The following is a 12,321-nucleotide window of genomic DNA, read 5'->3' as shown; positions in this document are numbered from 1 at the left end:
AATGCTAAACTTAAGTATTACGAACCATTGTATGAGCATTCAAGTAAATTTGTGACAATGTTTAAATTTTTTTCATTAAATTAAAAATTCTTGATTTTTGCGAGTTAGCTGTAAAGCAGACGATGAGGCACTTGTGAACACAACATCTAGGGGCACAAATGAGCAGTTCTCATAGCAGCTCTCCGTAATATTATTTAGTGCAGGATATTGTAAGTGTTAAAAAATGTGAAAATATTTAAAATTATTATTTTCCTATAATTAGTTTGTAAATTTATTGTTAATTGTTATTAAAATTATTAAGTATTTATTTATAAGAGTATATTTTAACTATTATGTTTTTAATGAAATTTTTCTAAACCTATAGCGTGTATAAATCTTTTTTTACGTGCAAACTAAAAGAAAACCAATGATAAAATTATTAGGTTTAACTTTTTGGAAACCAGAAAAAAAAATCAGACTCATTACCGGGAAATAATAGGCAGCTAATGTGTCTTATCTCTGCCAGTAAGATAACTGGCAAAAAGACACAAAAGTTTCCTGCTAAAAGTCAGTAACCTTCATAAAATTAACCTGGAACCTTCCTGAAGAAGTCAAAAACCTTCCTTATAAAACCAGTCATGTTTCCGGAATAAATCTCTTTAACATTTCACTAAAACTCACAGTAATAGCTTCGTACTTTCCTGATTTACATTTAGGCTCCTACAGCATTTAGGAAATATCGAAAACGCTAAGGCAGAATTTATAAGCAAATACATTAAAGTTTATTTTTTGCCCATTCTTGCGAAGCTGCAGTATCCAGAGACTACATTTCACCCTCGCTTGAGGATCAGTCAATCTGAAAAGGCCCTAAACAGAAATGTAGGCGAAACACATAATAAAGATATACTATAAAGATGAGCACATCCGCACTCTAGTAGATACACGAGATATCACAACAGTGCGAAGCCTGCATTCATTAACTTGTAGCAGTTCAGGAAACTTTTGTGCGAAGATACTTGTTTTTCACGGGAAGCTGATGGAAACTCGTGAAAACCCGGAGCGCTGCCTGGAAATTATCTGTGACGTTTCGAAGTTTCAACAAAAGTTTTTTTAACATCAATTTCCTTTTTGTTTTTTGTATTCATTGGAAATTTTATGCCGTAAAACGGATGAGTACATTTTTGGTTCGAATAATGCTTTAACTCATATGCATGTATAAAATGTCTGGAGTCCCAGCTTTTTTTTTCTCTCAGTATCCAGTAATTGAATGGTCTATGAATAGGAGATGGTCTAACTTAAATTTCACACCTTTGTCGCCATATTTGCACATTAGAATAAAACAAAATATAATAATAGGATTAAAATGTATTTATACTATAAAACATGATTTAAAATTTTTTAAAAATCAATTAAAAAAATCATAGAACCGACTTCAGAACTGCAGCTGGAAATTGCTCTAAAATGTAAAAAATAAGTTCATTACTCGATGCTCATCAATATTACTTCTAAACATGTTTTTTAAGTCGTTCCAAAACCAATAGGCAAAGTCATAAGTAACCAATAACCATACACCGCTCTCAAGTTTCAAAACCCAATCAAAATTAGGGGCGAAAAAGTCATACCGTTGCACAAATATGTTTTCATCAATGTTGTATGAGAATTTGCGAATGCTATGGACGATTCTGGTTCCATTCAATTCTGTATTTTTAATTTCTGTACCTCAGAGCCAGAAGGACGTAAATCACTTTATGATAATTTTACAGGAAAGGGAAAAAGCTTTTTTTTTTTTTTTTAAAGAATTATATGTTGACATCGCTCGATGCAGAATAGGCTTCTGCATACAATGCACTAATAAACAAGGAATCGCAATTTTTAGACTTACGTCAGTCTGGCTCTGAGGTACAGATTTATGAATTGTTACGTAGTTATTTATATTTATAATTGTATACAACGATTTTTTTTTCAACTTCTTAAATTATGTTTAAAAGTAGTATCAATGGTGCTCAAAGAATGAAATTAATTTTTACTATTTAGAAAAACTTCCATCTGCAATTTTGAAGTAGTTTTGTAGTCACAAATCAAAAGCAATTTATGTTCTTCATTTAAGGGTAACTGTGCCTTTTAGAAAACCCTATGACACTATGCCGTAGAAAAACTTTCTAATGCAGGGGTTCTCAACCTTTATAAACGCACGAACTCCTTTTTCTGTATTATTAACTATGCGTTAAAACCCAACACACAAAAGCACTTCACTTTTATTGAAAACTATTATGCAATTTCAGTTTTGAATGTTAAACTGCTAAAGTTTACTTACGAGTAGGTCACTTGAGTTAAAAACATAAAAATTTTTATTTTAAAGGACATTTGAGGCAGTGAGGAGCATGATTTAGAAAAAAAATCAATGAAAGCCTACCTAGGACGTTCACTTTAAACGCGTTTTACGCAAAACTTAAAAATGTTCTCTTATATCGCTTTGCTTCTCACTGCCTCATTTTATTGAACTCTTCGTTCATCAAACATAAAAATTTAAAAATATGAGGAAAGAATTGCACTCGAAATGCTGACTTTGTTTTTGTTTACTAAATTCACCAATGCTCGGTCAAATACCTAGATGTTTGGTAAATCATCCTCAACATAAGCTCGTTTCCATTATGCTTGCTCCTCAGGAATGCAAGACTCGAAAACAGTTCTCCTATTTTATTCTGAAAAAAAAAATCTGTGTTTTTGCATCCTATGAAAAGCTGCAGGTGATAGTTGTTTACTAATTTCTGCTTTATTTTGAATTGCATTATCGTTGTTTATGCATCAGCATTGAGCATTATAAACTTTTTTTATATAAATAAAACATCCTATTTTAAAGTAAACAAAAAGTGTTCTTTGTGACGTATGATGCTTCTTATACACGAGGCGGTTAGTAGAATAAACTTTTCGAAAACGGTGCCGGTCAACTTCGTTGACTGGCGTTTTTCTTTCTTCTCACACTAGACAACTTAATTGAATCAACTTTTCTTATAAGCCGAATTTAGCAGCTGCTCCACAATGCTGTTAAAACTGAATCGAGTTGACTCTCAACTAGTTTGCTCGTGTGTAGAGCAAACGCTTGACTATGCCCCGATGACAGTAATCAACTAAAAAGTCGATTACTCTCATCGCAATGAGATTGGTAGTGGCACATCGTTTAACCTCAGCTTAAGAAAACAACAGAATAGCATCACCTTACACGAGAACTAGGTGTCTTCATTTTATTGACACATAAGTCAAAAGAGAAATCTACGCACCTACAAGTGAATGAAAATTCAAGCGCTATTTTATTTTCAAATTTTCATAACATCGTTAAAAATTGCTGAATTTGGCACAAAGCAGTAAAAGCTATTCAATCGATCCAAGTGGTTTTTTTTTTTTTTTTAATGGAAGAACGTTCACGGTTCTGCATGAGCAGAACAATGCACCAAGCTAGTTAATGGGCCCCTCAAACCAGAGGACAAACACATGAATTTTCTAAAGTTTGACCATGGAGAGATGGTGGATAACCTTGAACTGGAAACATTATTTACATCATTTGTAATGGGTTGTTTGTTTTTATTTTGTAATAGATAGGATCAGCGAGAACGCCTCATACTACTTTGCGCTTTTTGGCTGATTCTACCTATTACGAATGTTACAAATGATTTCTCCGCTTAAGGGTTATCTGCCATCTCTCCGTGGTCAAGCTTTAGTCGTTTTCGTTTTGAAAATGTATAGAAGGAAGCTATACTGTCAGTTTATCTAAGGAAAAATTTTGAAACCTCATTTAAGCATAAAATATTACGACATATTCATTCACCTAGTCGATCTACCCTACTCTACCCCTATTTTTTTTCTCTTGGAGAACTCGCGAGTCATAAGTAAGCTCTGCCAAAATTCCGAGAAGACGGAAGGTGAGAAACAAGTGGAATACGGAAGATAGAATAGAATGATGCGAACGTAGTCGTTATTCAGTTAATGCCATTATAATTCAGAGAATCAGAAAAAAAAAACATTAGAGCAACTTTCAAGGGTGTCCGTAGGGTGACTTGCACCTCCTCTCACAAAAAGTCTTATCAACGAATGGTCTTAGCACAGCTAAGTAGCAAAATATCACAAAAATTAAAATTAATTTCTGAAAGAATACTTATACAAATTTGATGAAAAAAATTAACAACACAAATCGTCCTATTCCAATTATATCTTAAGGTATCATTCATCTTTTTCCAATTAAATTTAATGGTGTTATCTATTGTTATTTATGCTGCTCCACCCCTCCACTTCCTAGAAACAAAGCTAAAAAATTGCAGATATTCCTTGTCTACTGCATTTTATTTTTCTAATGAGCTGCAGAATGCCTCTACACACAAGGAAAAAAATAAATAAATAAACTAAACTGCCCGTTTACTAGAAATGTCTAGGAACCTCCAGGCTTCCCCAAAGAATCGTTACGCAAAACATTTATGAAATCCCAGATTCCTCGAGATTTTCTAGTAAATGGGCAGTTTTTTTTTTTTTTTTTTTCATTTTAACGGTGTGCACAAGAAGTACTTAAAAGACGAGAAGGAGAATGTGGGGCAAAGCGAACAAGCGGGGCAAAGCGAAATGGTGAAAAATTTGCTCTATTTTTTGTGCCATTTATCTCGTAATATCTTAACCATGTAGAACCACGTGTAGTATATTCCAGTCAGGAAAAAGTTATCAATGAATTGTAAAGCATATGATAATGCAAACAATTTTCAAAACTTGATACTCATATTGGAATATTTGATGGAAAGTCAAAAATAACTTTTGATATTATGAAATGACTTGTTATTAACATTTTAAATATGAGTTTAGACCTTCAAACATTCGCTGCAGTAGTTATTTATTTAGTATTGAGCTTGTTTTTATTTTAAATATTTTGTGCAATTAGTCAAGTGCATGAGGAGCAAAGTGAAATATTTGATTTTGTTTTCTCATTGAAATACTTATAAATCACTAACGTACCCATCAATTCATTTATTTATTTACATTCCTTCACTTAAGAATTCATGTATTTATTAATTCATTCACTTATTCTCTTCTTCATTCACTATGTTATGCAATCATTAATATTTTCTCTTATTTGTTCTATTTCTTCATGTCCGATTCGATTTTTCATTCTTTCTTTTATCAACATCCAATTGATCAAAAAAAAAAAAAAAACAATTAATTTCCTAATACAAACTATTTTATTTGAAAAATACTTTACTTTTAACTTTGCCCCATGAAACTGCAAATATTCCACCTTTTTTTTTTTTTTTTTTGAAGGTTCAAAATTAGTCCCAAATATTAAAACTAATGTTTCAATGCAGGTTTTACTTAAAACTACATTGTTCTTTATTCATGTACCGTTTTCAAAACAAATTTCCCATTGGTTAATTTTTTAAAAAGTAAGTTATCTTAACCATTTCCCTTTGACCCACATTCCTCTACTTTGAATGGGGATTAGATGTCGTACATCACAAAGTTGACTTTTAGACACCTAAAAATTTGCCATGCCATGCTTTCGTATTCAGAATTTGGTACTATTACCGAAGATAATTCCTTTATGAAGTTTCGCCGATTTTGATTTAAGTGTAACAAATTAGGAAATTAGTAAATAGTGCAAAAATAAAAGGCAAAGGGTTTTTTTCACATACTTGAGTTATAACAAATAAAAATCATTTCAATTTTCCTTTTTAGAATACGATACGCTAAATAAAATTCCGAATTTGAACTCTGAATTTGGTGAATTCATTAAAAAATACTGTGACGATTGATTGCGGAATCCATTATTTGCTATTTCTATTTCGTTCTCCACTTCAAATTAAATAACATGTCAAAATCAATAATAAGTGAGAAATGATATGATTCCTTTTCGTTTCGACAGACAGAAAAGAAGCGCTTTTTCCAGCTCTTAACTTGTCATACGTTTAAAGTCAGGATATAATCATTAATATTTTAACATTTAACTTTTGAGACTAAGGAATTATGTTTCAAAATATTTTCACTTTTTTTTTAATCATTATTTACTTAGATCACATACTTTCCACTAGCATTTTTTATAACATAGTTTCCCTGATGGCAGGGGTGCCCATCCCCCCCCCCCCCGCTCAAGTTCAATGGCGCAAATTCTTTTCTAAAAATTTTTCAACACTCTTTTTATTTTTTATTTTTAACTCTCTTTTTTAAATTATTTTTCAAAACATATTTTTTATTTAATTAATTTCTCTTTAATATTTTTATTTATTTATTTATTTATTTTAATAATTATTATTATTTTATTTGAAAAGTTCTGTGCTATGCCAATGACATACACACACACACACACACACACACAAACTAAACAAAAAATTAAATAAAATATTAACGAGATAAAATAAAATGAAATAAATAATTTGAATAAAAAATGAATCAATAAATACATTTGAATAAATATAATAATTTAAAAAAAAATTAAATCCCCCCAAAAATTTTAATTGTGCAACTTGGTGGACACCCCTGCCGCCAGGGGTGCCCACAGGGGGGGATTATGGCGCAAGTTGCGCCATCAACATTTTGGGGGGGGGGATTTTTTCAATTAATTTATTTAAAGGAATTTCTTGATTTATTTTTAATTTAGATTATTTATCATATTTTATTCTGTTTATATTTATTTAGTTTGTGTATATGTCATTGGCAGAGCAGAGAACTTTTCTAACAAAATAATAATAATAATAATAATAATAATAATTAAATAAGTAAACAAATAAAAAATATTTTTAAAAGTAAATAAAATGAAAAAAAGAACTAAAAAGCAAAATAAATAAAAATATTTTTAAAAAGAAAAAAAATTGAAAGAGAACTAAAATATATAAAAAATAGAAAAGGGAAAGAGTTGAGAAATGTTTTGGGAGGGGGGGATTTGCGCCATTGAACTTGGGGGGGATGGGCACCCCTGCCTGCCGCCCTGCCTGATGAAGTAGTTCCGTAAAAATTACCACAGAAATAACACTCTATATGTAAGCACTAACTGCCAGATAAAAAGGATAACACATACTAAAAAAAACGAACTATGTACGTATTACTACACTTACAATGCTTTCTTATTTAGTTTGAGAGCTACTTATTTCAAAGAAAATATAAAACTATTTCTTGCATTCTTCTACTACAGATGTCGCCACGAAGCTCACGTGCAACAAGCTGGATTTTTATGAATAGGGAAAATGAAGAGAGAGCGATGAATACATAGAGCAATTGAACATAATATGAAAATGAAAATAATATAAGATCCCATGAAGGGAACAAATAATCAATAGCAGCAGAAATGAAAGTGTAATCGCTTCCCTGTTTTTTACTTTCTTTTACAAAAAAGGAAGTACTGTGTTCGCGAAAAAAATTTCACACAAAAATCGAACTTAATTTCCATTTTACTCACCCCTGAATGAATGTTGAGTTTTTTTCGACTCGACCACACGTGGATAAGTGCCTAAGAGCCTAAGAACGTACAGACACGCGAAATATCCATTTTGACGATTCCGAGATAATTACAACGAGTTTTCTCGTGACGTCTTTATGTACGTATGTGCGTATGTATGTCGCATAACTCAAGAACGGTATGTCCTAGAAAGTTGAAATTTGGTACGTAGACTCTTAGTGGGGTCTAGTTGTGCACCTCCTCTTTTGGTTGCATTCGAGTGTTTCTAAAGGGATCTTTTGCCCCTTTTTGAGGGGAAATCATTGTTAATTTCGATGTAAACGTAAATGGTGTTACAATTTGGCGGACACTTGGCGATATATCGCCAGTATTTTGGTCGCCAAGTTTTGTCGTGAACTTGGCGACAAATTTGGCGTTTTTTTTTTTTTTTTTTTACTTCCTTTTTACAAAAAAGGAAGTATTGTATTCGCGAAAAAATTTTCACTCAAAAATCGACCTTAATTTTCATTTTACTCACCCCCGAATGAATGATGAGTTTTTTTTTTTTTTTTTTCGACTCTACCACACGTGGATAAGTGCCTAAGAACGTATAGACACGCGAAATATCCATTTTGACGATCCCCGAGTTAATTACAACGAGTTTTCTCGTGACGTCTGTATGTACGTATGTATGTGCGTATGTGTGTATGTATGTTGCATAACTCAAGAACGGAATCTCCTAGAAAGTTGAAATTTGGTACTTAGACTCCTAGTGGAGTCTAGTTGTGCACCTCCCCTTTTGTTTGGATTCAGGTGTTTCTAAAGGGGTCTTTTGCCCCTTTTTGGAGGGGGGAAATCATTGTTAATTTCGATGTAAACTCAAGTGGTGTTATTATTTGGCGAGCACTTGGCGATATATTGCCAGACTTTTGGTCGCCAAATTTTGTCGCCAACTTGGCGACATATTTGGCGATTTTTTCTTTTTTTTAAAATCTGTTTCAATTTGGCCATTGTTGGTGATATTTAGAGAGTAAACTATTGAATCACATTAAAATTGTGAGTAATAGGGAAATGGCATTAAATTGGAGTAAAAGGAAGTCATGTGATGCGCACATCAGCTCGTTGTTTTAAATCTGGTTTCAATTTGGCCACTGTTGGTGATATTTAGAGAGTAAACTTTTGAATCACATTAAAAATGCCAATAATGAGGAAATTACATTAAATTGGAGTAAAAGGAAGTCATGTGATGCACACATCAGCTCGTTTTTTAAGACTTTTAAAAATAGAAAACTTCCAGAAATAAAAATGACCCTTTTTCTTTTTTATTTTTCACGTATATTTTGAACAAAATATACAAATATATGATGCGTAACGAAAACGCGAAATCGACGAGACTTCATTTCTTAAAAGGAAAGCAGGGTAAAAGAGTTTTTTCTGAAATCAATTATGAAAGAGGAGTTGAGGTTGAGAAAACTTTTGAGCTATTCCCAGGACAGAAACCTGATAGGTCTGTCCTCTTAACCTCATCAAATCAATGACCTTGAGCAATTTTCGGATGTACTATCCACCAAAGCGGGAAAAATGAATAAGAGACAATAATGTATGTGTTCAAGAAAATTACTTTGAAAAAAAATCATTAACCATTAATGTATTCATTTTTCAATAATGTGGGCTTCAGCGGTAGCTGATTTAGGGGCCACAGAACCCGTGCCCCTCCCAAAAATTCGTTTGTCCGGCACCCGTTTATCCAGATCAAATTTATAACGTTTAAAAACAATTATATTCACTTAAATAATTTTTATAAATTGTTATGGCAGAAACGGAGCAAAACATGTGACAAATATTCGCTCAATTTTTTGATTAATTATACAATTCCTGCAAAGGGTGTATAATAAATTATAGTAATTCTAACGAACAACATGGCATATCAGGAGTGTCAGCCCGACACTACTGCAGCTGAACTATAAAAAATAAAATGTTTGCGATTAACATAACAATCCCCCTACGATTATGTTATAAAGTATCTTTTTTTTTTTTTTTTTTTTTTTGCTGTAATAAAAGTAAGTAAGTATAAATCAATTATAGTAATCTAACAAACAGCATTGCAAACTTAGAGTGTCAGTCTGTCCTCATTGCAGCTGAACTATAAATAAAACTGTTTGCAAGAAAAAATCCTACATACTTCCCTTAAATAACATTGTTATTTGCTGTAATAAAAGAAAAGTCTGCTATTTTTAAGAACTTGTGTTAACAATTAAGACTGTGTTTTGCTTATAACCCAAAAACCAGGATCGTACGGCGAGTGAGGCTTATATTAGTAGTTCCTTCAGGTCAATTCTCAACTTCAATGCTAAAAATCCCTTGATTTCTCAATTTAGTTAAGTTATTACCAGTCGTATTAATATTCTTCATTTCCTTTTCTTTCAGCTTCACTTTTAGGTTCCAGATGTTTGTTAGATAGCCAATGTCGAATGAAAGTTGCAAATAGTCAATGTGTAGACGGCATGTGCCAATGTGAATTAGATCATATCCCTTTGCGAAGAGATAAGTGCATTCCTCGTAAGTATTCCTTTTTATAAAATAAGGATCATAATTTTTATGTTTCATGCGCAAGAAAAAAATGAGGAATAACGGAATTAGTTACACTTGCTGCTTATACGACAGTTGCTGCTGCATTTTACTGAGTAATTGTGATGATTAACTGTTGCTTCGTTTATTCTGAATAATTCTGACCATAATTGTTGCTTTATTTGGTCCGAATACTTTTAGTGATAATAGATGTTTCATTTCACGGGATGATTCTAGTTTCTAATAGCCTTGCGTTAAATTTTAAGAGCAAATAATGTTATTACAGCCAACTGACTCATTAAATTCAAAATTTGAAGATTTTTCTTTCTTCTTTTTAGATATGCATAATACATCGCCGCATAGAGCGACGTAAATTAGCATAAACGCTTAAACACCAGCCATGTCCTATTTATCCAGAACCCTATAGTCACCTTACAAGTATCGTATTCAAAATACTGCGAATGATCTTATATTGGTTCCCTCTAACTGCCTTGAAAATTTGGTTAGACGTGTCCCTACCATCCCCTACACATAAAGTAAGTGTCTAGCCTACCTGTTTATTCCACAATTGCTCTTCTAAAAAACTATTGGTGTAATTGTATTACTGCCTCCTCGAATTTGATTCTGTTGTTTTTTTTAAGTTGCTTTCAAATGTTCCAGAAGAATAAAATGCTTTAAAAAAAAAAAAACAAGGAAAAAAAAATATGTTTAAAAATTAAACCATGTAAATGATTTTAAAAAAGTTTTTCGTCTGATAAGACAGCTATATTTTCAGATTACAGCTCAGATATACTGGAGACCTTTTGTGTCTTCTTTTAAGGGTTCCTTTTTTTTAATTTATTTATTTATTTTTAAATTTTAGATCAAATAATATTAAATTATAAAAATGTTTTTTAATTATGATTATTTGATATTTTCAGCCGCAAGACTTGGAGAATATTGTTTAAATGACAGACAGTGTCAGTTAGCAGGAAGTTACACTCATTGCAAAATGATAATTCCACGAATTTATGGAAAATGTGCCTGCCCTTACGGGTATTACTATAATGATGAAGGTCGATGTTTACCTTGTAAGTTGTGCGATTTTTTTCATGTTGTATCATTTCTGAAAGGAGTATACTTTATTGGCTTCGATTATAAGAAAAAAAAACCGTGGGAATTTTCGAAGAAGATAAACAGCGTATTTTGTTGTCATTTCTCTATTTGCTTTAAGGTCGAATGAATCTCTCTGTAATTTAGATATATGTATTAATCTTCTACAGTTGGATTTTTATTTTGTAAGGTAATTCTTTTGGGTTTTCCATGCCTCAAAAAGTCAGTTTCTGCAGAATTTTTTCAAAGTGTTCATTACCTATTACTATTGTACCTTTATTTATTCATTATTATGTCTATTGTTTGCTTATTATCACCCTAATATTTATTCATTCACATTTATATTCGAATATTGCATTTTCGCTTGTAATAGAATAGATGGTACGAATTATGTGCTTTAAATGAATGAGAAGATTATGTAATTCAATTACAAACTGCAATATAAATCATATGTGATTGGAGTCTGACTGAAAACTACCTCTGTCAGACTAGAAATATTAGTTCGTGAGCGGTGGGGGAGGGTTTATTATTATTATTGTATCAGAGCATAGGATGCATGACTGTGTTGATTGTTTGCTTATTAGCTGCCTAATATTCATTTCTTCACATTAATATTTAAAAATCTCATCGTTGTTTGCAATAATTAGACTAGAATGTACGAATTATATCCCTCAAATGAATGTATATATTGTGTAATCCAGTTACAAACAACAATATATCATTTTTTATTGGAGTCTGATGAAGACTACCTCTGTCAGATCAGAAAAGTTAGTTCGTGAGCAGTGGGGAAGGTTTTTTTTTTTTATTATTGCATCGTCGTATGTGCTTTAAATGAATGCGTATATATGTATTTCAGTTTCATAATACATCGTTTGTTTTTGGAGTTTAGTGGAGACTAATTTGTCAACCAGAATTGCTACTGTGCCCAGCGGGGGGGGGGGGGGTGAGCAAGAAACTCAAACTACTCTAACTGTCGATAAACTCTCCGAAACTAAAGTTTCTATTCAAGTTCTAATAATTATGACGCCTTGCTTTCAGTGTGAAAGCTTTTTTTTTTCGGAGTGGAGGAAAACTGCCTATTTTCAAAGAGCTATAGCAAGCTTGTTATTTGTGCTACAAAAAAGTTGTAAATACAAAAGTTGTAGGAAATTTTATGTTCTTTAAACTTTACATTTAAAACTTTTTTCTAAGTTGAACCATTTCGGAGATAATTTGGAAAAAACAAAAAAAGTCATAAATTTTTGTGGTTTTTCGGCCCCAAAAAGTTCTCCCGGGGTCTT

General features: G+C 32.0%; 1 protein-coding gene across 1 annotated transcript in view; it reads left to right on the top strand.

Moving 5' to 3' along the window:
- The window catches only part of LOC129218848 (sortilin-related receptor-like), an 89,080-nt gene that overhangs the window by 43,035 nt on the left and 33,724 nt on the right, over window positions 1-12,321 (top strand). Inside the window, exons 3-4 of the mRNA XM_054853170.1 lie at window positions 9,809-9,940; window positions 10,870-11,019. Of these exons, the coding sequence (XP_054709145.1) occupies window positions 9,809-9,940; window positions 10,870-11,019 (282 nt within the window). The remainder of the gene's footprint in view (window positions 1-9,808; window positions 9,941-10,869; window positions 11,020-12,321) is intronic.

Source organism: Uloborus diversus, chromosome 3 (assembly GCF_026930045.1).
Source record: "Uloborus diversus isolate 005 chromosome 3, Udiv.v.3.1, whole genome shotgun sequence".
NCBI lineage: Eukaryota > Metazoa > Arthropoda > Arachnida > Araneae > Uloboridae > Uloborus > Uloborus diversus.
The sequence above is the reverse complement of the archived record's forward strand: the minus strand, read 5'-3'. Positions and strand labels throughout refer to the sequence as shown.